The sequence below is a fragment of the Bactrocera dorsalis genome, chromosome 3 (assembly GCF_023373825.1).
Source record: "Bactrocera dorsalis isolate Fly_Bdor chromosome 3, ASM2337382v1, whole genome shotgun sequence".
NCBI classification, from domain to species: Eukaryota; Metazoa; Arthropoda; class Insecta; order Diptera; family Tephritidae; genus Bactrocera; species Bactrocera dorsalis.
The window spans coordinates 12,929,454-12,955,737 of record NC_064305.1 but is presented as its reverse complement, the minus strand read 5'-3'; the positions used below and the strand labels follow the sequence as shown (position 1 = coordinate 12,955,737).

At 37.5% G+C, this 26,284-nt stretch overlaps 1 protein-coding gene across 2 annotated transcripts in view; it reads right to left on the bottom strand.

Moving 5' to 3' along the window:
* The window catches only part of LOC105233244 (uncharacterized), a 217,744-nt gene that overhangs the window by 5,875 nt on the left and 185,585 nt on the right, over positions 1–26,284 (bottom strand). For both annotated transcript variants that reach the window (XM_049451540.1, XM_049451539.1), the window contains exons 6-7: positions 24,500–25,522; positions 14,860–15,283 (exon numbers count right to left, since the gene is read on the bottom strand). In XM_049451540.1, coding sequence (XP_049307497.1) covers positions 14,860–15,283; positions 24,500–25,522 — 1,447 coding nt within the window. The remainder of the gene's footprint in view (positions 1–14,859; positions 15,284–24,499; positions 25,523–26,284) is intronic.

Genomic DNA, 26,284 nt, shown 5'->3' with positions numbered 1-26,284 from the left:
TCATCGTTCAGTTTGTATGACAGCTGTTGGTTATAGTGAACCGATTTAAACCATTTCTTCACTAATTATACGGCTAGCATAAATAATAATTTTTGCCGAATTTTGTGAAGATATCTCGTCAAATGAAAAACTTTTCCATACAAGCACTTAATTCCGACCTTTCAGTTTACGTGGCAGCTATATGCTATAGTAGTTCGATATCGGTGTTTCTAATAAATGTTCAACTCTTTAACTAGAAAACGATGTGTGCGAAATATCAGTGTGATATTTCGAAAACTGATGGACTACTTCGCATGCAGACATATAGGCGAACGAACGGAGGAAGTTTGGATGGTGACTTTTCTGAAAGAATATTCCCGTCAAGCATAGTTTCAGTCCATCAGATCACTGTAGAGTTTTATGAGAAGAGGTGGCTGCGATTATGGTAGCTCTAAATATATGACATCGAAGTCCTGGCTGTACCAGGAAGGTGGACAGTCACTTAAATAGCAGTGCGGCACTTACTGTGCGTTCAAAAGAAGTCAAGTAGAAACTACCCTCACTATAAATATCGTCAACCTACGTTGTTGGCAGACTCTTTTGGGTGCCTGCTCTGCTCACTGGAAACTGCAAAGCCGATAAGATTGCACGCTTGTCTCAAGTGTATTGGATTAAGAATGAGCTGGAGCTTCGTTGTCGTCTTGCATTCCAGCGTTTGACCTGTGGATCTCACGTGAAAGTTTAAATATCACAAAGAACCGACGTTCATAGCTTTCCTAGTGAGATTCTCATTGACTTTTGTCACAGAAACTTGTTCTTAGCCCAAACTAACCTAACCAAGTTATCTATTGCTTAACATTTTTCTATGATGAAGTCTCTATGACCCTAAGTCCGAGCTAAGCAAGGAAAATATTGCAGATTGTTCGCTTTGAATATCCTTTAGCATGTGTTTTGAACTGCTTCATATATGTACTACCCATTTATCCTTCGTACCAAGTTGCCTCTTATGACAACCTTCAAAAGCCCGAAGTGGCAATGCAAAGCTACTTTTATCAAAGCAGTTTCTTCAGTCTTTTAACTAAGAATTTTTATGCCAAAAAAGCATCCAATTTTACACAAACCGAAGATCTGAAGCTTGCACTAACCATTATCATCAATACCCAATTTCACCCCAATTATTTAATGAAATGTGCTGTAAAAATAACATTAAGACATATAACCATGATTTGATTTGAACTAGCAGCTGCAAGTTGTTTACGAAATAAATGAAATAAATGAGAGAGCAAAGCAATTTTGTACTCGAATTGCATTGCAAACTAATTCCATGAATAAAATCACTTTCCAAAGGGCAAGCGTTGATGCAAACAGCTGCCAAGAAAATATGTTTCATATAAGAGCTGCATAAAACAAGCAGAACACACACACATATATACACATATAAGACTCAGTTTGCAGACGGAAACCACGCGCAACCAGACACACCAGTGCTTGTATATTTATGAGTGCCGGACGAGCAGATAAAGCAAGAATATGAATGGCAAAAGAACATCGATAAATAAATCTTGTAAATTCTTATATATTTATTAAATTTCATTTATACGCCAGCAGACAGAGCGAAAAACTTTTCATTTCAAATTTATTTGTATGTGTGGCTTCGCCTTTAACGTGCAGCAGGCATGTTACGTATACGCCATGTACTCACTCTGCTGGTGCTGTCTAGCATATATGAAAGAAGCGCTTATATAAAACAAGCGCTGATGTAAAACAGGCGCATAAAGACTGCTTGACCTTACAGCAGCTGAACGCTGACGTGGATTTGGCATGAAGTTGCGAGCCAGCAGCGCTTGAAGTATAAATATCTAAGAGGTTGGAGCAAATTGTGACTGGGAAGGAGTATAGGATGTAGTTGTATGAACAACTGTTGATATATAACTACTATTTACTACATAAACAAAAGATTTGTCAATTCACTGGTAATAGGTCGCAAATAACATAAGTATTTGTGTCTAATAGTCGCTTTAAATGAGTAAATATTAGCTGATGCTATGGTAAAAAAAATCGTAAATATTAATTTTTTTGGTTAAATGAAGCTTAAAATCTCACCTTTCCGACATTATATGGTATGACACAATGTGATTGGTAGCACTGCAGATATACGACTGCAACGGCATGTATTGACAAAATACGAAAAGACTTTTTCGACAACCCTTTATATTTAACATTATTAACTACTATTTAACTTTAACTATTTTGATACATATCGTCAAAGGTGAATAAAAACTATACAGTATCCGACAAAACTATGTATACCCCATGAAAGTTGAAATGAAAATTATCATATCTTTTGAAAAGTGAAGTTTATTTTTTTGCATGGTTTTTGTTTTTGCTTATGAGTATACTATTTACATACAAAAAATTAAATTAATTTTCTGCATTTTAGTGCTAGTGACTGCAAAATACGCGGTAATCTGAAAAAGAGAAATTCTTAGCAACGACAAAAGTATGTATACCCGAATAAATTTTGAGGTTACCTTCACACTAGAGCTTCAATATTTAGTGTTGCCACCCTTAGCATTAATTACTGCCAATAGACGTCGAGGCATGCTGTCAATCAAGTTTTGAAGAAGTGATTGGGGTATGTTTTCCATCTAAATGATCATGAACAATCAATTTTCGCAGGTCAACGCTTATTTCTGCAGATCTTGGCATTTCACTAAATAAAATCTTTATATTATTTACCCAAACACTTTTATCGAGTATAAAATCATGAAATTTTACCTTTGTCGAGTTTGTTTCTAAATATTTGCAAAAACTATTTACGCAATTTGGAGGATGGAGTCATGTGTAGAAGTTCACGCAAGTGAGGAAAGTTCTCTGATCGCCATTCACTTGGGAGTGGCCAGAAACGATTCTTTTGCATATGACTCAAGCAGCTCACGACTTCCGGTCTTTGACCAAGTATCCTCTGGGTAGCCTAAGAACATCCGTTTGAAGGCGAGCTAACGTGAGAAGGCGAAACATCCCCTGCATAGGGTTGTGCGCTGGGTTTGGGACCCGCCACGTAAAAAAACACCCCCAGCGAATATTAACAACAAGCCTCGGATGAGTGACCCCCCTTTTGATGACGACCATGGCAAACGAAATAAGGACTACGAATTGAGGGCATGCACCTGGAATGTCCGGTCCCTTAATTGGGAAGGTGCCGCTGCCCAGCTGGTTGATGTCCTCGTGAAAATAAAGGCTGACATCACCGCCGTCCAAGAAATGCGATGGACGGGACAAGGACAGAGACGAGTAGGTCCTTGTGACATTTACTACAGTGGCCATATAAAGGAGCGCAAGTTTGGTGTTGGATTCGTGGTGGGAGAGAGACTCCGTCGCCGAGTACTATCATTCACTGCGGTGAATGAACGTCTAGCCACAATCCGCATCAAAGCGAGGTTCTTCAACATATCGCTGATTTGCGCCCACGCCCCGACGGAAGAGAAGGACGATGTGACCAAAGATGCCTTTTATGAGTGCTTGGAGCGCACTTATGAGAGATGCCCCCGCCACGATGTCAAAATCGTACTTGGCGACTTTAACGCCAGGGTGGGCAAAGAAGGTATCTTTGGCACTACGGTCGGTAAATTCAGCCTCCACGACGAAACATCCCCAAATGGGTTGAGGCTGATCGACTTCGCCGGGGCCCGAAATATGGTTATCTGTAGTACTAGATTCCAGCATAAGAAGATACATCAAGCTACCTGGCTGTCTCCGGATCGAAAAACCACCAACCAGATCGATCATGTTGTGATAGACGGAAGACACGTCTCCAGTGTTTTAGATGTGCGTGCGCTCCGAGGTCCTAACATCGACTCGGACCACTATATTGTTGCAGCCAAAATTCGCACCCGCCTCTGTGCAGCAAAAAACGCACGCCAACAAACACAAGGAAGGTTCGACGTCGAGAAGCTGCAATCACAACAGACAGCCGAACGTTTTTCTACTCGGCTTGCACTCCTGCTCTCTGAGAGCACTCATCAACAATTCGGTATAAGGGAACTGTGGGACGGCATTTCAAACTCCTTACGTACAGCTGCAACCGAAACCATTGGTTTTCGGAAAGTGCAAAAGAACAGCTGGTACGACGAGGAGTGCCGTGTCGCAGCAGAGAGAAAACAGGCTGCCTACCTCGCAACGTTACGATCGACCACAACACGTGCGGGATGGGATAGATACCGAGAGTTGAAGAGGGAAGCGAGACGCATTTGCAGACAGAAGAAGAAAGAGGCCGAAATGCGTGAGTATGAACAGCTCGATAAGCTGGCCGACAGGGGTAATGCTCGAAAATTCTACGAAAAGATGCGGCGGCTTACAGAAGGTTTCAAGACCGGAGCATACTCTTGTAGAACCCCCAAAGGTGATCTAGTTACCGATGCCCAGAGCATACTTAAATTATGGAGGGAACACTTCTCTAGCCTGCTGAATGGCAGTGAAAGCACAACACCGGGAGAAGGCGAACCCGATTCCCCAATCGATGACGATGGAGCAGACGTTCCATTACCCGACCATGAAGAAGTTCGAATAGCAATCACCCGCCTGAAGAACAACAAAGCGGCAGGGGCCGATGGATTGCCGGCCGAGCTATTCAAACACGGCGGCGAAGAACTGATAAGGAGCATGCATCAGCTTCTTTGTAAAATATGGTCGGACGAAAGCATGCCCAACGACTGGAATTTAAGTGTGCTATGCCCAATCCATAAAAAAGGAGACCCCACAATCTGCGCCAACTATCGTGGGATTAGCCTCCTCAACATCGCATATAAGGTTCTATCGAGCGTATTGTGTGAAAGATTAAAGCCCACCGTCAACGAACTGATTGGACCTTATCAGTGTGGCTTTAGACCTGGCAAATCAACAACTGACCAGATATTCACCATGCGCCAAATCTTGGAAAAGACCCGTGAAAGGAGAATCGACACACACCACCTCTTCGTCGATTTCAAAGCTGCTTTCGACAGCACGAAAAGGGGCTGCCTTTATGCCGCGATGTCTGAATTTGGTATCCCCGCAAAACTGATACGGCTGTGTAAACTGACGTTGAGCGGCACCAGAAGCTCCGTCAGGATCGGGATGAACCTCTCCGAGCCGTTCGATACCAAACGAGGTTTCAGACAAGGCGACTCCCTATCGTGCGACTTTTTCAATCTGCTGCTGGAGAAAATAGTTCGAGCTGCAGAACTTAATCGAGCGGGTACAATCTTCTATAAGAGTGTACAGCTGCTGGCGTATGCCGATGATATTGATATCATCGGCCTCAACACCCGCGCCGTTAGTTCTGCTTTCTCCAGACTGGACAAGGAAGCAAAACGAATGGGTCTGGCAGTGAACGAGGGCAAGACGAAATATCTCCTGTCATCAAACAAACAGTCGTCGCACTCGCGACTTGGCACTCACGTCACTGTTGACAGTCATAACTTTGAAGTTGTAGATAATTTCGTCTATCTTGGAACCAGCGTAAACACCACCAACAATGTCAGCCTAGAAATCCAACGCAGGATAACTCTTGCCAACAGGTGCTACTTCGGACTGAGTAGGCAATTGAGAAGCAAAGTCCTCTCTCGACAGACAAAAACTAAACTCTATAAGTCTCTCATAATCCCCGTCCTGCTATATGGTGCAGAGGCTTGGACGATGTCAACAGCGGATGAGTCGACGTTGCGAGTTTTCGAGAGAAAAATTCTGCGAAAGATTTATGGTCCTTTGCGCGTTGGCCACGGCGAATATCGCATTCGATGGAACGATGAGCTGTACGAGATATACGACGACATTGACATAGTTCAGCGAATTAAAAGACAGCGGCTACGCTGGCTAGGTCATGTTGTCCGGATGGATGAAAACACTCCAGCTCTGAAAGTATTCGACGCAGTACCCGCCGGGGGAAGCAGAGGAAGAGGAAGACCTCCACTCCGTTGGAAGGACCAAGTGGAGAAGGACCTGGCTTCGCTTGGAATATCCAATTGGCGCCACGTAGCGAAAAGAAGAAACGACTGGCGCGCGGTTGTTAACTCGGCTATAATCGCGTAAGCGGTGTCTACGCCAATTAAGAAGAAGATTTACGCAAAGAAGCTCTACGCACAAATATTGCCACGGTATACATAATTTTGTCGCCTGCAAAGTTCAACTGATCATCAACAAGTGCACATTCTGCAAGCAAAATAAAAGCTAACGGTAAATATCACACCGTTATTATTTGTCAACTTATAGTGTGCACTTACCGTATGTACAATTTTTTAATTGTTGAACTTTTGAAAAAAATATTCAAAGAACAATAAAAAATGTGCTGGGGTATACATAGTTTTGTCGGATACTGTAAGTCTTTCTCAGCATTTTGCATTCTTACAGTCTATTAAATGTTCGAGAAAAGTAAAAACTTTTGCATATTTAATCGCCAATATCACTTTAATGTAGTAAAAAAGCTACAGCAGCTTTACAATAGTCACAATAGCGTCTAGGAAGTAACTCGAAGCTGACAAAACACACAACAGCAATATGGTTACTTCTGTGTATATGTATTCCACCATCTGGCATATGAACTACTTCTACTACTATTCACCAGAAATGTGACAAGAAAACCGCAGACGTGTTGTTTTAAGTCACGGATTGCATATCTAACATGTCAGTTACTGTGAGCGCCATCGATTCAGGAAAATAAAAATCTCAAAAACATGACAACCGCTGAGCAAATGAAATATTTACGTGACAACAATATGTTAAAGAGGAAGCAAGAAAAAAGTGAAGCCTTTGCAAATAAAAAAGTAAATAGCGTCTTATTGATGGAGCAGTTTGTATGGTAGCTATAAGTTATAAAGGGTGATTTTTTAAGAGCTTGATAACTTTTTAAAAAAAAAAACCCATAAAATTTGCAAAATCTCATCGGTTCTTTATTTGAAACGTTAGATTGGTTCATGACATTTACTTTTTAAAGATAATTTCATTTAAATGTTGACCGCGGCTGCGTCTTAGGTGGTCCATTCGGAAAGTCCAATTTTGGGCAACTTTTTCGAGCATTTCGGCCGGAATAGCCCGAATTTCTTCGGAAATGTTGTCTTCCAAAGCTGGAATAGTTGCTGGCTTATTTCTGTAGACTTTAGACTTGACGTAGCCCCACAAAAAATAGTCTAAAGGCGTTAAATCGCATGATCTTGGTGGCCAACTTACGGGTCCATTTCTTGAGATGAATTGTTGTCCGAAGTTTTCCCTCAAAATGGCCATAGAATCGCGAGCTGTGTGGCATGTAGCGCCATCTTGTTGAAACCACATGTCAACCAAGTTCAGTTCTTCCATTTTTGGCAACAAAAAGTTTGTTAGCATCGAACGATAGCGATCGCCATTCACCGTAACGTTGCGTCCAACAGCATCTTTGAAAAAATACGGTCCAATGATTCCACCAGCGTACAAACCACACCAAACAGTGCATTTTTCGGGATGCATGGGCAGTTCTTGAACGGCTTCTGGTTGCTCTTCACCCCAAATGCGGCAATTTTGCTTATTTACGTAGCCATTCAACCAGAAATGAGCCTCATCGCTGAACAAAACACGCGCGCGAAACACATTTCGAACCGAACACTGATTTTGGTAATAAAATTCAATGATTTGCAAGCGTTGCTCGTTAGTAAGTCTATTCATGATGAAATGTCAAAGCATACTGAGCATCTTTCTCTTTGACACCATGTCTGAAATCCCACGTGATCTGTCAAATACTAATGCATGAAAATCCTAACCTCAAAAAAATCACCCGTTAGTAGGCCGATCTGCACAATTTATGCGGATATTGTGACATTGTATGAAATAATTATTTATGCCATTTTTCATGAAAATACGTTGTCAAAAAAGAGTTATTTTCATACAATGACTTGATTTTGAACGAACAGTTCGTATGGCAGCTATATGTTGTAGTAGCCCGATCTGAACAATTCCTTCGGAGATTTTAGCTTTGACTTGGAAACTAATCTTTCCAAAATTTCGCAAAAATACCTTGCCAAGTAAAAAAGTTTTCTACACAAGAACTTAATTTGGAGTATCAGTTTGTATGGCAGCTATATGTTATAGTGCACCGATCTGAATAATTTTCTCGGATATTATGGCGTTACCTAAGGTAATAATTTATGCCAATTTTCATGAGTATACATTGTCAAATAAAAGAGGTTTTCATATAACGACATGAGTTCGACCGATCAATTCGTATGGCAGCTATATATAAAAGTAGCCCGATCTGAACAATTTGCTTGAAGATTTTCGCCTTTCGTTGGAAACTAATCTTTGCGAAATTTTGTCAAGATACCTTGTCAAATAAAAAAGTTTTCCATACAAGTACTTGATTTTGAGCGATCAGTTTGTATGGCAGCTATAGCGAATAATGATTCAAAATCGGCGGTTCTGATAAATATGGAGCTTCTTAAGGAAAAAATAATAAGTGCGAAATTTCAAATCGATTTGTCACATATTAATACTTCAAAAGCACATCTTAACTGAACTGCTCTCTCAGGAATTTTATATGAAATTGCGACATTTTTAATGACTTCTTGATGTATGATATACATATATATACATATGTAGGTGTATCTTATACGAATTTGTATGTACGTAAATATCACATACTTTGCTTTATTTATATTCCGATACAATATTTATTCCAACGCAATCTGCTTTAATCAGAAAAACCAAAAGTTACTCATACGCCATGGCGACCTAAGCCAATTGAACAGCAAAGAGATGCTTTAAGTGGCATTAATTGAGAAATGCTGGAAGTTGCAGCTAATTAAAGCAAAATTTGTTAATAAATATGTACAAAACAGTTACTATATATAATGGATATGTATATATAAAGTATAAAAGTATCTAACATATGAAGTTGTTATTTGAGCACGAGTGAATGATTGTTGCTCTCCTTCATTTGCGCAAAAACCACCCACTTTATTTGTCACTACACATATGCTATATATGTTTATACGTGTAAGCAACGAATTATTGTACATTTCAGCAGTATAGTGTGTAAGTTGTGCTACCCACGACGCTCAAGTAGCAGCAGCAATTCAGCCGTATATGAGAAACATGCCACCAGCGCGCCCTCATCAATTATATTGTATTTTGGTTGTACTTGGCCTGAAATAATGGCAATTATACATATGCACGTCAAATTGCCTGCATTGATTCATGCTGTCTTTCGTTTTTGGGCTGTTGCTTTTTCAATTATTTATAGATTGCTTTCGTTTCATTCACTTAGTCTTGCTTCGCTGGTCAATGTAAGTAATTAATTGTGGCTTAACTTGAAAGCAGGTCTATTAATTGTAGCTTGTTTGGTTGCTGTAATTTTTTTGCTACTATTTGGTGGGAAATGTTGATAAGCGTAGGTAGTGGTGGTGTAACAATGAAATAGTTGGTATTAATATGTATTAAAATTGGTTTGAGCGGTTGAGATTAAAGTTGGAGAGATTATTTGGTAGAAAAGGAGGTGGGAGAGATTATATAAAAAGTAGAAAAAATATGTTAATGTTGGTTGTATTGAATATATATATTTTACTGATAAATTCCTTCAAAAATAAACAAGTTTCCGTAGAAAATTTTGATTTTAATCGTTCAGTTTGTATGGCAGCTATATGATATTGCGGTCCGATCTGAGAAATTTCTTTGGAGATTTTAAAACTTACTTGCGCCATAATCCGTGCCAAATTTCGTGAAGATATGCCCTCAAACAGAGAAGTTTTCTTATACAAATTTGATTTTTATCGTTCAGTTTGTATGGCAGCTATATGCTATAGCCGTCCGATCTGAACAATTTCTACAAATATTATACCACTATTTTAGGCAATAGTCCAGACCAAATTTCGCGAAGATATCTTTTCAGACAAAGAAGTTTTCCTTATAAAAATATGATTTTTAATGTTCAGTTTGTATGGCAGCTATATGATATAGCGATCTGATCTAGAAAATTTCGTGGATTATTGTAGGGTTATTAGCTGCAATAAGCCATATCAAATTTCGTGAAGACAGCTCTTCAAATAAAAAAGTTTTCTATACAAGCACTTGATTCCGATCGTTCAGTTTGTATGGCAGCTATATGATATAGTGATGCGATAATGACCTTTGTGATAAATGAACAAGTTCTTGAGGAGAAAACGACGTATGCGAAATTTCAGAGCAATAGCTAAACAACTAATGGAGATCCATCTATAGATTTCCATTGAAAAAAAAAAATTAGTATATAACAACACTGAAATTCTCAGCATGTACTACAGTTACTTGCTCCTCAAAAATAAACTCACATTTATTGCTTTTATTATACTTTTTTTCTTTTTTATGACCCCTTTTATTTATCTTCCTTGTTAACCTTTTTATCAAAACCTAAATTCCACATTAATTCCATTCACACTAATTTCTCAATATCCTTGCATTTCTCACACCTTTCCTCACACCACACAAGCAACAATACTTTTAATTTTATTGTCTTTCAATTAACTTCAACGCTTCGTCAGTTGACACCTGTTAAACAAAAACAATGAAGTCCATTTGATGTATTTGTTAATAAATATTGTCGTGAGTTCCCTTTCTTTTACACGCCAATGCACCGTAATTAAGGTCAACGCCATTAAATGCGAGTGCACAGTGGTGTCTAACGGTTAATCACTTAATTCTACATTGTCTGTGCTCTGCTCTGCGCACCTCCATCGCTCTTTAATAGAGTTCGTGCTTACTTCGTGTTAAGAATTTCTAGCACGAAGGGTTCAATAGTCTTCGCAAGCAGCCATTTACTAGAATTCTACTCCTTTAGCGCAAAATACTTGTACATATGTTGTACCCTACTCAAAGTGGTGTTGCTCATCGTGTACCTGTCTCGTTTCTTATTTCGTTTTCATTTCCAATGCCAAATCCATTTCCAAATGTCGCGTCTGCCAGCAATCAGCAATTTGTACCAATCATGTCGAACATTAATCGACTAGACGGTTAGATATGTATTTCTACGATTTTTTGTGTGTCTCACATTAAATTCATTGTATTGAATTACTTTACTTCGTGAAATTGCCGTTGTACATTGACAAATTGCTGGCAAGGATTGTGTGGCAGTGAGTGAGTGAGTACGAGTCTGAGTAGAAAGATTTATAGAGTGAGTTTTTGTTATTCAATAAGCCTGAGTACAATCACACAGATATCGGTTACAAAGTATTACCACAAATTAGTCTTTGCATTGATTTTGGTTTTTCGTTAATGGCTAACCTAATTTGAGAATGAAAAATAATACTTGAGTCATATGTGTTTTTTGAAAATGTTCTTTTAATGACATATTGGCAAAATTTGTTAAAATTTTAACGCATTCAGCGCAATTCAGCTACATATGCAACAATTCAGCGCAAAAATTATTTTTTTCATATAGATATAATTAAAAGTTACATGCAAATATTGTAGTATAATGACATATTGAAGTAACCTTTTAACACTTTAACACATTCAGCGCAATTCAGCCACATATGCATCAATTCAGCGCAACATTTTTACTTCCCATATGGATATTATCAATACTTATGTGCAAATATTGTAATAGAATAACATATTGTTGTAATTTTTTAATATTTTAATCGATTCAGCGCAATTCAGCCACATATGAATTAACTCAGCGCATAGTTAGCGCAACACATATACTTCTCAATTGGATATAATCAACATTTTTGTGCAAAAATTGTATTATAATGACATATTACCGAAATTTGTTGAATCTTTATCGTATTCATCGTAATTTAGCGCAACATGTATACGTCTGAAATGGATATAATCAAGATTTTTGTCCAAATAATGTAATACAATGACATATTACTATATTATATTATTTTTTGAAATTTTAAAGTATAGAGCGCAATTCAGCTGCGTATGATGTAATTCAGCACATCATTTGAACTACTCGTATAGATAAACTCCCGATTTGTTTGCAAGTATTGAAATATAATGACATATTACCCTCATTTGTTGCACTTTTAATGTATTTATCATAGTTACGCTACAAGTGAATTGATTCAGCGCAATTTTAGCTCATTTTTTATACTTCCAATGTACTTATACTCCAAATTTATTTGAAAGTATTGCAATATAATGATACGTTACCAAATACGTGATACGTTACTGAAATTTGTTAAAATTTTTACTAATTCTGCCTTATTCAGCTACAATTCAGCCACATGGAAACTAATTCAGCACTCATTTTCTGCATATTTTATGCTTTTTGATGTTTATATACTTAAGACTGTTAGAATCTTAACGTGCTCAGCATTATTATGCTTCTTATATACATTTATTTAAGATTTACATGCAAAAATGCTATTGTCAATTAAGAAACAGCTAATTCTAATTGTTAATTTGCATAAAAGCACGACGTATTGAAGTCTACGATTTTGCAATATATGCACATCTACTCTCGATATTGTAAAGACTCGCATAATTCTACATAATAATTATGACTAAATTGCTTTATGCTTTTTAATAGACGCGTCATTCAGCGCTATTTGTAGAATTCAGCGCATATTTGTCTTATTCAGCACCCTTAAATTTATCGAATTAACATTACTAATTTAGTTTGCGGGAAGCATGATGTGATTTAAACTTTATTTTGTCATTATTATTTGTTATTCAGCTATTCAGCGCTTTCTATATGCTTTTTTTTAATAATATTTTTATGTAGAGCGTATTTTTTTACATTTTTAAAGCTTTCCTTTAAAAAATTCGTATGTGGAAAAAGCAGAGTTATTGCTGCTCACATAAAGTTTTTTTATTCAGCGCAAATTTCATTAATTTAGCTGCTGAATAATAGTCTTTAGTATGCAGTGTAATTTTTTGCACAAACGGCTGTAGGAAGCATTAAGTAACCCACAGTTGGTATGCCACTTTATAAATCAAGTTGTCTGCTGAACAAGGAAGAGTTCGTGTCGTGGAAACCGGAAGAGATTGTAAAAGCAAAGGAAAATGCCGAAAATACCAAGCAAAAAACGCTGAATAACAGCGAGCAGAAAAAAGCAAGCAGTGAGCTGTCGTAACGGCAGCGAAAAGTGCAAAAAACTGCCGGAAAAAGGAACGCCGTTGACAAACACTACTCGGCCGGGTAAACATGCCGCCACTGTCATTAAGACAAGCAGGAAGAGCGCAGAGCTTACCAAACGGCATATCGAAGAAATATTTGCTTACATTCGCACTTAAGTATATATATGTATATGTATATATTTGTATATATCGTTGTATGGATATATTACGTGGGACTGAACTTTACTTTATTGCCACTTCCACCGCTTTCGTTGCGACACCAGCTGGAAAAAGGACAAGCCGTCCAATTTGCATGGGTGTTGGAGGACTGCATGTATAAATATCTGGGTGTGAGTATATTCATTTGTAAATATGTATACATTGTATTCATGTTTGATTATTGATGTGTGGTCATTTACCCTGAGGACTGGTGTGCTGTCTTTGACTTTGCTGGAGGATTTACTCTTTCTTTTTGGTGGTTAAAGGGCAGGAAAATTTGCCAAAACAATTTGTACGCTTATTTTGTAGTTTTGTGAACCCTTTTTTATGTTTTCAAGGCTCTTTTCGTTCTGGTGGCATAGTTTGGTGTTGCGTATTTTTTTATATTCCCAGCTATTTGTGGGCGTTACGCCACGTTAGTGGCTCCATTAAGAGTCATTGGCTTTGCGAAGGGTGCAATTAAATAAATGTGTAAGAAAGTCAAAAGAAATGTATTGATAACCAGCGCAAGAAGGGGTAAGATCATAGAATGAATCCAAAAAAATGGCTTCCATTATAAAAAGATGCCATAAAATAAATAAAACCAGTAGCTTGATGCTTTAAAACAACATGTTGTCTACATTTCTCGCAATTCAGCGCTTTTCAATGTGATTTAGCTTAATTCAGCGCATTTAAGGTGTAAACATTTAAACAAAGTTAATACTTTATGACTTTGGAACAATATTTTGTCTAATTTTCTCGCAATTCAGCGCTTTTCTGTGACATTCTGCTCACTTCAAAGCTTTAAAAAATACGTCATTTGCATTTCAGCGCAATTCAGCGCCTTTCAATGTTATTCTGTTTAATTCAGCGAACTGTATTTTTCAAAATATAAATCCTAAACTAATAATTTCTATAAAAAAACTTAATCGGAAATAAAAGAAGTTATTTTTTCACGACTTTAAACCATGCTTTGTCTACCTTCCTTTTAGTTCAGCGCGTTTCAATGTCATTCAGCTCACCGTAAAGCTTTAAAAAAATATTTTATTTACACTTCGGCGCAATTCAGCGCTTTTTAATACCATTCAGCTTAATTCAGCGACGTGAAGTTTTAAAAATAAAAATAAAAAAATAATAATAAACGTGCCTGGAATAAACGAAGTTAATTTTTCACGACTTTAAAACAATATTTTGTCTACATTTCTTTTATTTCAGCGTGTTTCAGCGCAATTCAGCGCTTTTCTGTGACATTCCGCTCACTTCAAGCTTTAAAAAATATTTTATTTGCATTTCTGTGCAATTCAGCGCGTTTCAATGTCATTCAGCTCAATTCAGAGAATTGTGGTTTTCAAAAAATAAGATGAAAAATAATATTTTCAATAAAAAATAAATTCTGATATTAAGGAATTTTTTTCTCCACGTCAAAACAATATTTTCTCTTCATTCCCTTTATTTCAGCGCTTTTCAGAGCAATTCAGCTCAATTCAGCGAATTGTATTTTTCCAAATAAAAAGAAGATATCACCAACTACAAAATCAAATAGGACATACGCATTTAAAAATACATAACATCCCACAGAAAACAACAAAGAGAGAAAATAACAACAAGAATAACAACGCAATCAGATTTACAGCTTACCCCAATCGTTGCTGTTCGTGCTCCTCTTCATCCTCCATTATGTCGACTGTGGCATTCGAACCAACCATGGACGATGTGCCGGACATTAATGTGCCCATTTGTGTGTTGTTGGCTGTTGCTGCAGCAGCTGTTGTTGTTGTTGGTGCATTACCGCTACATGCCGCCGCTGTTGCTGTCAATCCGGATGTCAACATTGCAATCGTTGTTGCGTTTGATGCATTCGATGTTGCTGTTGTTGTTGTGCCGGCATATATTGTCGATTGTGTTGGTGTTGTAGTTGCATTGTTTACATTGCTGCTGGCTGCACTACCACCGCTTTGTTGTAATAATAAATCATGTCGGCAGGTTAAATCGCGCTCGCCGGCTACTAATGTGCTGATCTCCGGTGGCAGCGGTTTAGTCAGGAATTTCGCTCGACGTATACCTGGAATGAAGCGCATCAAAATGGGAAATTGAAAGGTTTAGTGAAAAGGCTATTGTTTAAATTAATTTCAAGCAAATTAAAAAAAATTAATATTTGAAAAAAAGGTGAATCTGAATGCAGTTTTTGGAATGAAGCATTTTTCTATCTTAAGTATTCACCGAACAAAGTTTTAAAAGAGGAGTTTTCTCATATTCGGTGCTTTCTGTCGAATAAAACGTTATTCAGCAGAATTCAGCACTATTCAGTTTTGCCATATTCAGTGTTTCCTTAGACTTTAAATGTTATTCAGCGAAACTATTTATTCTTAGTCGAACAAAACGTTATTCAGCACTATTCAGCAGAATTCAGCACTATTCAGTTTTGCCATATTCAGTGTTTCCATGACTTTTAAATGTTATTCAGCGCTACTATTTTACTCTCAGTCGAACAAAACGTTATTCAGCATTATTCAGCAGAATTCAGCGCTATTGTGCAAAGTTTAATTTGTCTGATGAAAGATGAATGCATTCTCAATAATATTATATTTTTGAGCAAAAAGTTTCAGTTTTATTTCAGTTGGAAGCCTTTAACTTTACATGAATTTTTTCTTCTAAACAGTCTATTAGAGAAGTACTTTTGACAACTCTGCAGCTTGAGTTGTTTAAGAAAAAGTAATTCAAACCCTTAGAACTTCAGTCTTTATTGTCTGCCATTTTATTTTAAACATTTTGAGTGTTATTTGTTGCTCTTCAGCTCCATTCAGCTCCATTCAGCGCAATTCAGCGCCACGTTTTTAAGTTTATGGTTTTTTAAAAACGTTGATGATAATAATACCTGTATTTTATGGTGATTCAGCGCATTTCTGAGCAATTCAGCGCTAGTTTTATGCATGACATAATCTTCTGTTGTATCATAAACTCAACCAATTCTGATTTTAAACATATCTAAATATATTTTATTTTATTTACAATAAAATTTTTAAAATATACCAAAAATTCAGGAGAACCAAGAGGCGCAATGATTCAGCACAATTCAGCATCCATTTTGTTAACAATATTTTTGCATAATATTGACATCTTTCTGATTGGTGATTATTTGTGTGGTTACTTATTCAATATTTTATTCAGAACACGACCTTAATTGAAATAAATTCAATGCTTAAGTAGTAACATGAGCCTAAACTCCTTAAACTCTCTCAACACAGTATATACGTCCTTGAAATTCAATCGCGTTGACACTGTGCCGCTGCTCCACCCGCAAAACAAATTAAGGTGTGAGGAAAACAATAAAGCATAGCGCCACGCGGCTCATTCGTCTCTTACACGTACGTGCCACAACGCGTCATTGTCATCATCAATAAACAAAATGTGGCACACGTCTGACGGGCCCATAATATTCGAGCCACATATGATATCCTAGAAAAGGCAGAGGTGTGAGTGTGCTTAACTTTTATTGTATGTCAGCATTGTGTATTATTGCTTAAGCTGTTGTTTTTTCGTCAGCCAAAGTCAAAGTGTTTATCACTCTCTCCATCTCACTCTTGCAACTTTGCAGCTTTGCTCCGTTACTAAGTGCTGCGGAAGTGCTGCAAATCCTTAACTCAACGCCAATAGGCCTACATACATAAATATGCAAAAATATAGGCTCTGACACAAGAACAGGCACTTAGTCAATCAGCTGCTCTCCTTCCATTCGCTGGGCTCAGCTGTCACAATTTAAGCCCTAAATTAAATGAAGTGATTGATTACCGTATTTTAACGGTAATGCTTGTTGTAAAGCGCTTTACACGAGGCTAAAGGTTTTGTACACTTATTTGTGTTTGTTTACAGCTTGTTCCTTGCAGTGTCGCATTACACCTGGCTGCGTTGGTTGTTGGTCTTTGCCTGCCTCTGCTGAGTTGTGTTTGAGTTTAGCAATTTACTCAAGTTGTGTGTTAAAGGGCAGCAATTTACGCTGTCACAATGACGTAGATTGTTAATTAAATCGATATAGTGCATTTGAGGTGATCGTATGTTGTAAATTTCTCAAGCTGTCAGTTTTAAACGTTGAACGTGCTGAATTTGGCTGAAAGTGCCTGAAGTACACCTTTTTAATACAAAAAAGGAAAAGTTGTCAATTAAAGCTTAATTCAGCGCACTTTAAATAAAGTCAGCAGCGTATGAAATGAGCATTCCATTATATTTGATTTATGATGAAATAAAACATTATATTAAAAGTACCTAAAGTGCCGCTGAATTACTCATAAATGAGCTGAATCATTATAAAACACGTATACTATTATTATTGTAGCTTTTGAGTAAACGTTAACTTAACAGCTTAGTATAAAAGGCGCTGAATCATGCTTACATACAAATATTGACATAATAGTCGCTTTTCAGTAAGCAATAACGTAATAACGTAGAGCTATAATGCGCTGAATGGCGCTGAATAACAATAAATAACTTTCAACGTTTACACAATTTCTTTTACAGCTTTGAAAAGTATGCTGAAGAAACGAAGTTTTTATTAGTGTTTGCTACATGAAAGATAAGCCTTTAATATTTACCAAGCATTTACGAAAATATTATTATCTTTGTAAGAAATATATGTTTTTATTTATATGATATAAGCGCTATTCAGCTGAACTCTGTTTTCAATGAATTGTTTAATATTTTATTCCTTAACAGTCAGTAAATGTATTCAGCTCCTTTCAGCATACGTCTGCTTGACAAAAATACTCAGCTCCTACACGTTACAGTTCAAAAATTATTTGTTTACAATTATATAAATTTATTCAGCGCAAATTTTAAGTAAGCCAAAATAAAATGTGCGTGATTTCAAATAACCTGCCGTTAATACTAGCGCTATTCAGCTTTAGTTGTTTAATTCGGCTGATACAGTTTAAAAAAATATTGCATAAAAAATTCACATAAGTAGAGGGCAATCAATTAATTGCAATTTGGGTGCATTCAGCCAAATTCAGCACAATTCAGCTAACATAATTGCGTTGTAAAACACACTAATACTTATATTTAGGTAACTTTAGTTAAAATAAACTGCGCTGAATATATTTGAACAGTATTAACTAATAATGAAGCCTTAGAAAGTAGGCTTGTAGAGCTAGTGATACTATTCAGCACATTCAGCGCTTTAGTCATGGTTTTCAAAAAGGCCTTTTAGTCGTAAATAAACTCAGCTTAATGACTTAACAACATTTAAATTTAAAATATATAATCGGAGTAATATTTAAGACTAGTTGCGCTTAACCACATTCAAAAAATCCCTCACAAATCAATCGCTTAACATTTTAAACCAAGCAAACGCTGTGAAATCACAACCAGCTGACAGCGTGACAAACGAAGCACTGCCGAGGCGTACAACCAAAAGGAGACAGCGAAAGCACAGTACAGGCTCAAGGCAGCCAAGTCAGCAACAGCTGGAAATAATGCTGTGAATTATGTCGCTTGGCTGAGCCTATCGCGCAACATTTGCTATGCTGTCAACGCCTCGCAAACGTCTACTACAGACAGCTAACGGCCCAGCAATGCGCCGCAAAGACCGGTTGGCATATTGCAAGCTAACGATAACGGTCTGAGTTAAATGCAATTAAAACGTTGCACAGTGCGTAAGTGAGGCTGGCACTAATAGCTGAATTGATGCTAATACGCGTACATAAGTAAAGACTGTTATTCATTTGATGTGCTGAATAACGGCTGACAAGCTGAATATCGATTGGTGAGCGTGTTCTAGAGCAACTCAAGTAGTTACATATGTCCATGCTTAAATTGGTTCATAAGTATTATGAACTTTCATTAGGTTCAATGTACGTAGATATACCCACAGAATAGTAAATCAACTCTGGATCTCCAAAGTTTTGTTCATGCAAAGAATTATTCAATATTCTCATAACACAACACTTGTATTCAAATCGCAAAATACTATATTGTCGTTTACTTCGCGATCTTTTTCACTTCAAGTGCTTCCGCATCATTTTCCAAATATATTTACTAATCAAGGTCCACTTTTTGAGGAATTATATCCCCAGTCCCAGCGGCTAAAAGAGTTAAGTGGTGTAATAGCATTGGTACTTCTTCCAAGGAGCAGCATTACCAAAAGGGTAAACTTCACCAAGAAGTTCAAGGTTACCCTCAGCAGTAAGGCTTGAATTGTTGCAAAAGTCGCAGAACCATGTTCAAAAACTTTTCATACCTAGGATTTTCGAGCATTGCTCAGGCAGAAATCTTTGCCATAAGTCAGTGCCATACTTAGCGATAATAAAGCGGCACTTAAAGCAATTTCCTCTAATGAGTATCAAATCTCTGAATAACCTATCGGAACGTAACCAAGTGTCCCTTCTCTAGGTGCCAAGTCACAAATGTATAGCCGGGAATGAACTGGCTGATCAATTCGCTCGCTTCACAACATCCACTAAAATGGTGGGACCTGAACCCTTCATTGCGGTGGATCCCCATACCATAAAGGAGCTGATCCGCAAGGAACAAGGAGTAGGCAGCGAGGCAATAACTACAAATAGAGCGCCATGCCATGTTGCTAATAGGGTGTTATAACCCCAGCAGGTTTAAATATGTAATCAACCTCTTTAGGCATAAAATCAGACTACTGGTCGCATTCTACACTGGCCACTGCAAGCTTCTTACTTAAATTGCCGGTTCTGCGACAGGGAACCTGAAACACCAGGACATATGCAAATTGACTGCAAAGGGTAGGTTAAAGGCCCTTGCATTCATGTTTCCAAATAGGGATCACATATATTGGACTTTATCAATATGCTGGGTCTAGGTGAGTCTTTGTAATTTAGGAGAGGTTACAATAGATCATTCAATCAATTGAGACGAAAGGCGGAGTGATCTCCACGACGAAGATTAGCAGGATCACACGAGGACAGGTTTAGACAGATCCACCAGATATCTGATTACATGCGGCTCGGATTACAATCCCATCTATTAAGAATTTGACCAGTCCAGGAAGAAGTGTCCAAAGACAAAAAGTGCTCTGCTATCGGAATGAGTTCGCATCTCCCGGAAGGTAGCTCCGCTTTAAGGCAGTAGATCTTTCACTGCTTTCAGGAAATTGCAGTGGACCGGAAATCTGAAACTAGTCTTGAAGAGGAGCTCGTACTCCAAACCACTGGAAGCTCACAGATAAGCTTATTATTTCCACTTCTAGTAGATTAAAATATATATACAGGCTATTCATTGATCTGTCTATATATACGCGAACTCATCATAAGGATGGAGTCATGTGTAGACTTTCACGCAAGTGAGTAAGGTCCTCTGATTGCCTTACACTTGTGAGTGGCCAGAAACGATTCGTTTCTATATGGCTCAAGCAGCTCACGACTTCCGGTCTTAGATCAAATATCCTCAGAGCAGCCAAAGAACATCCGTTTGAAGGCGAGCTAAAGTGAGAAGGCAAACCATCCCTCTCCAGGGTTGGGCGTTGGACTTGGCGCCCGCCAAGTAGAAAACGTCCCGAAAGAAAATAAAACAACATCCTCGGAAGAGAAAACCTCCTTTTGATGACTCCGTTGGAAAGACCATTTTGAGAAGAACATACCTTGGCATGGAATCTCCAATATGCGCCACATTGCGAAAAGAAGAAACGGCAGGCGCCCTGTTGTTTACTCGGCTATAATCGCGTAAGCGATATCTTCGTCAGTAAAGAAGAAGAAGTCATTCAGTTTCTGAGATATCGATATGAAATTTCATACATTTTTTTCTCCCTATTTGTCGGAAGTGTCCATATGGGAAGACTATAGCATATTGCTTATTGTTTGGAGTTTTGAGTATATGTGAAGGGTATTATAGCGGCGCTGCAACGAAGTTAACGATATTTTGTTCTTATTTTAGATTCACACACGCCTCCTCCGCTTGCTGCCACCGAAACCGGCAAGTGTGAATATTTGGTTGCTCAGTGGCAACTCTGTAAATAGCTGCATCAGTGTTGTGGTCTAACTTTCACACAAGCATTGGCCGGCAGATTTCAAGCAAACAACAAACACATAACAACAACAACAATGTGTTTTTCTGCAGTTTGCATAGCTGTCACCAAAGGAAGGCTGAGCTTAAATTTCAATTGCCACACAAATGTGGCATGCAAAGTTTTTCTCGCCATATAGGAGAGAGAAGTGTCAAAATGCAGTGCTGCATTGACGCTGCAGTGACACACGCATACACATACAGTTGAGGTGTGTGTGTGTGTTTGTGTTTGAGACGCCTGGCACTCATTGCCACAAACCACTAATGAAAGTCAACTTGGAAAAGTTTTGCTGCTCGCCACACCGCCAATACCACCAGCCAATGGTTAGATGATGCTGCAGCAATGCATAAACTTTGCTTTGTTGTTGTGGATATTGTTGTTGTATCTACGGTTTTAGGTAGTGCAACTTTAAGTTGAAAGCAAAATGCAATTAAAGTGCAGCAATGTGGTAGCCAAGCGGCAGTGCTACTCACAAATACACACAAACATACACACACATACTTACAAGTAAATGAGTTATTCAAGTGAAAGATTTAACTTTATGAGACCGAGCGAGTGCTTGCCGTTCGGGAGCAAACTAATTGCCTCATTTGCTTGTTGCTCTTGCCTAGTTACCGTTAGCATACGAAATATCTTAGCATACTCTTTTTATATTGTTGTTGCTCTCTTGTGTATTGTTGTTTTATTTGCTTGTTCCGTTAGTTAGGTTGTCGTGGTTGGCTGCGTTTGGCACGTCAAAGTTTGTAGTTGATTTAAAATGAGTGAAAGTTTCCGCCAGCAACGAAAGTGGATTTCCAGATTTAATGGTTGCGTCAAGTGGCGAAGATAGTAGTTGCTTCGAAGTTGTTGGGAATTTAAGAAAGTTTATCAAACACACTACGAACTTGTGGGCAAAAGCTGAGTAGAATAGTAAAGAGTTCATGAGCAGAAAGTCTCTGTGTAGAGAGTAAAATCAATAAGGAAATCATTTTGAAAATATTCGTTTGAGTGGGAGAAAAGGCGCTTTGGTGGGAGAGAGAGGAAATTATATTCTAACGGAGGTAGTAGTTAGATTAATCTCGTGCACATCGAAAAATAATATTGGCTGAAAAAGTTACATTGGAATATTACGGTGTACGACTAAGTGGATGTTACGCGACCTTGGACCTTATAATGTTTCTCAGTGGCTCTCATTCGTTAAAGTAAAGTATTCTTAATTTTACTCAAATAACACCTTACACGGCAGGTCGGGCGGACGGACAGACATTCGCACGTATTTGAACTCGTCTCGTCACCCTGATCATTTATATAGTCTATAACTCTATATCCAACTCGATTAGTTGTATGTGATACAAACAACCGTTATGTGAGCAAAACTATTATACTCTGTAGCAACAGCTTGCAAGGGTATAAAATAATAAACAAATAATTATAATCTCGGTATCGTACTAAATATTATATAACCAAATGTTGAAAATTTTGGAAAAGTGTTGCCACCTTTATAGAAATGAAGATAATAAATTAAAATTAAATGATTGCCCACATGTTAACTAATTTTATTAAAGAAAATGGTTAAAAGATAAACTTACTATTAAACACTTAAAAAATTCTTTCAAAGTGTTGCCACCTTTGTAGAAATTTAAAAAAATTAAAATAATAATATAACTAGAGTATTATAATATGGTTATCAAACTAAAGACATTTAAGAAAACAAATTTTTGCAAAGGGGGTTGCCATATGTTAACTGAATTTAATTTAAAAAATTTTTCAAAGATGACTTTATTTTTAAAAACTGATTGCAAAATCAAATTTTATTATCTCAAACATTTGACTTATTAAAAAAAAATTTTTTTAAAGTGTTGCCATATTTGTAAAACTTTAACGAACTGAAATAATAATATATGTAAGTAGACTATTCGATATGTGCATCAAATTAAGCAGGGTTAAGGAAGCATTTCATTGCAAATATTATTGAAAGAGGTTGCCATATGTTCATTAAATTTAATTTAAAAATTATTTAAAAAATAATCTTACAAATAAAAAAATATTAATTAATTATGTACACATGTACGTTTACAATAACTTAATTAAAAAATATATATATTTTGAAAGATGTTGCCACATTTGTAAAAATTTTAACGAACTGAAATGATAATATAAGTGGAATATTCGATATGGGTATCAAATTTAGCAGGGTTAAGGAAGCATTTCATTGCAAATATTATTGAAAGAGGTTGCCATATGTTTGCTAATTTAGTTCTAAAAACATTCAAAAGATAACCTTACTTTTAAAAAGTGATGCAAAACGAAACACATTTAAATGAGTTAATAAAAAAACTGTGTTTAAAAGTGTTGCCATATTTGTGAAATTCTTAAAAAACTGAAATGATAATATAAGCAGAGTATTTGATATGGGCATAAATTTAAGCAGGGTTAAGGAAGCATTTTATTGCAAATATTATTGGAAGAGGTTGCCACTTGTTTAATAATTTAATTTTAAAAGTACTTAAAAGATAACTTTATTTTTAAAAACCGATTGCAAAATTATGTACATACGTTTACAATGACTTAATTTAAAAAAAAAAAGCTTTTAAAAGCGTTGCCATATTTGACAAAAATTTTAACGATATACATACATATAAGTAGAGTATATGATAAGGGCATCAAATTAAGCACGATTAAGTCAGCATTTCATTTCAATATTATTGGAAGGGGTTGCCATATATTTACGCATTTTAATTTTAAAAATACTTGAAAGATAACCTTATTTTTTTAAATTTATTACAAAACTATATTTTTTTATTTTAAACATTTGACTTTATTAAAAAAATATTTTTAAAAGTGTTGCCATATTTGTACAAATTTTTACAAAATGAAAGAATAATATAGGTAGAGTATGGGCTTCAATTAAAACAAGATTAAGTTAGCAATTCATTGAAAATATTATTGTAAGAGGTTGCCATATGTTCACTAATTTTTATAAATAAAAAATTTAAGATGAACTTATTATTAAAACTGTTTACAAAAATTAATGCGTTTATAATGGCTTAGTTTGAATTTTTTTTTAAAAAAGCGTTGCCACCTAATAATTTGTAATTTTTTTTTTTTTCTTTACAATGATAATAAAATTAATAAGGTATTACTAAGTTTTATACACCGTGGTTTGATTTTCTTATTTTATTATCTCAAAGCCTTTTTTAAATTCAACAAAGAGAAATGAAAAGTTTCAATTTAAGTTTCAAGCAAATCGCTTTTAATGACTTGCATGCGCTTACTCACCGTGCACCGTTGCCGTTTGGTATGCCGGCGGTGGCGGCAGTGGCATCACATCAGCCGCGCTACCCATCAAAGCCGGCTGCTGTTGCGTTTGTTGTTGTTGTGGTTTCCGCGTAGCATGCGTTAGCTGTATGGTGTGATATTTCACAATCGGCTGATTGCAAAGCAATTGCGTTGCGGCTGCATTGCTGCTGCCCGAACCCAAGCTGGTGCCACTCATTTTTGTTGCTATTGTAGCGTCATTGCTTGCTGTTGTTGCCGCCGCATAGGCAACGGACGTAAAGCTCGATGTTTGCTGGTGTTGTTGTTGTTGCTGCTGTGGATGCGCTGCTGTGGCAATTGGAAAGTAAATTGTGGCGGTCGCTGTGCCCCCGCCGGGCACTGACACATTCGCCGATTGATAACAATTGCCCGACATGCCGGTGGCGATGAGTGTGGCGCCCACACCGATGCCGACGTTGCCATTGCCGTCGGTGGTGCAATTATTGCCACTGCCACTCAGCGCTGAGGCGATGCCTGTTGCGGCCGGCGTTGTTGTTGTTGTTTGAAAACGCACCAGCGCACCGCTGGGCACAGCAACATACTGTTGTGGTTGTTGTTGTTGCTGTTGCGGTTTATGTTGGTGCGTTTGCAGTGTCGCGTACTGACGCAATGTTGGCAGTGCTTGTAGTTGTTGTTGCTGTTGTTGACCTTGTTGCGTGGGCGACGAACCGGCCGATACGATGTGGAATGTTTGCATGGCATGTTGTTGTTGTTGTTGCGGCTGCTGTTGCAAATGTTGCGGTGATGGTGTGGCCGAGCGGCTATAAAGTTGCTGATATTGTTGTTGCATTGATTTCGGTGCTGCCGCTGCTGTTGTTGCCATTAGCATAACATCGGGACGTTGTTGCTGTTGCTGATGTGGTTGTTGTAGCTGCGGTTGCTGCTGATGCTGTTGTTGATAGTAGTGCGCATTGATTTTCGCTCCCGCCAACATTTGATTTTGATTCAATTTCGCCGGTGAATTGTGCAGCAGGCGACAGGAGTCTGAAAGGATAATGCGAAGAAGCAAATGCAAGTCACTAATGAGATTGTTTGAAATTAAGTGCATAATTTTTAAACGAAATGTGTTTGGAAAATGCAGAAAGAATCAATTTCCTAACAGTTTAAAGGCATATTGAAGTTAAGGCGCTTGGAAGTATATATTCTGGAGAAATCGGACCACATACTCTTATGCTTTATTTGGGAGAGAAGTTTACATGGATCAAAAATAGCTAATGGATTGGGAGTCGGAATCTATTGCTTCGACCTGGAGCTCAGGAGACACTTCAAGCTTCCGGAATACTGCACCATCTTCCTGGTGGAAGTCTTTGCAATTTGGAAAGCGATATACTTCTTACAGAGTCTCAAAAGGACTGCCGAACGTTGGTTGGTTTTTTGACTGGTCACAGCCTATTACCATTACATTCGAGCAGAGTCGGCATAAGTGCCGATGACACATGCAGAGAAGTAGGAAAGAGAGAGAGACAATGGCATATCTCCTGTGCCTCTGTCCAGCATTTTCCAAAACGTACCTTAAATATCAAGAATCTTCGCAGTTTAAAGGACGAGATGGATTATCAAGTTTAGACATCAAGAGGCTTTTAAACTTCGCAGAAAACATTGACATTCTGTGTGTCGAATACTTTACCTTAAGTTAAACAGAACCTGGATCAAGCATTACTAAGAGCCAGTAGGTCTATTTTTGGCGTGACAGTCGTAGGGTATAACCTAAACTAACCCAATATTAAATTGCTCAATAATTGGCGC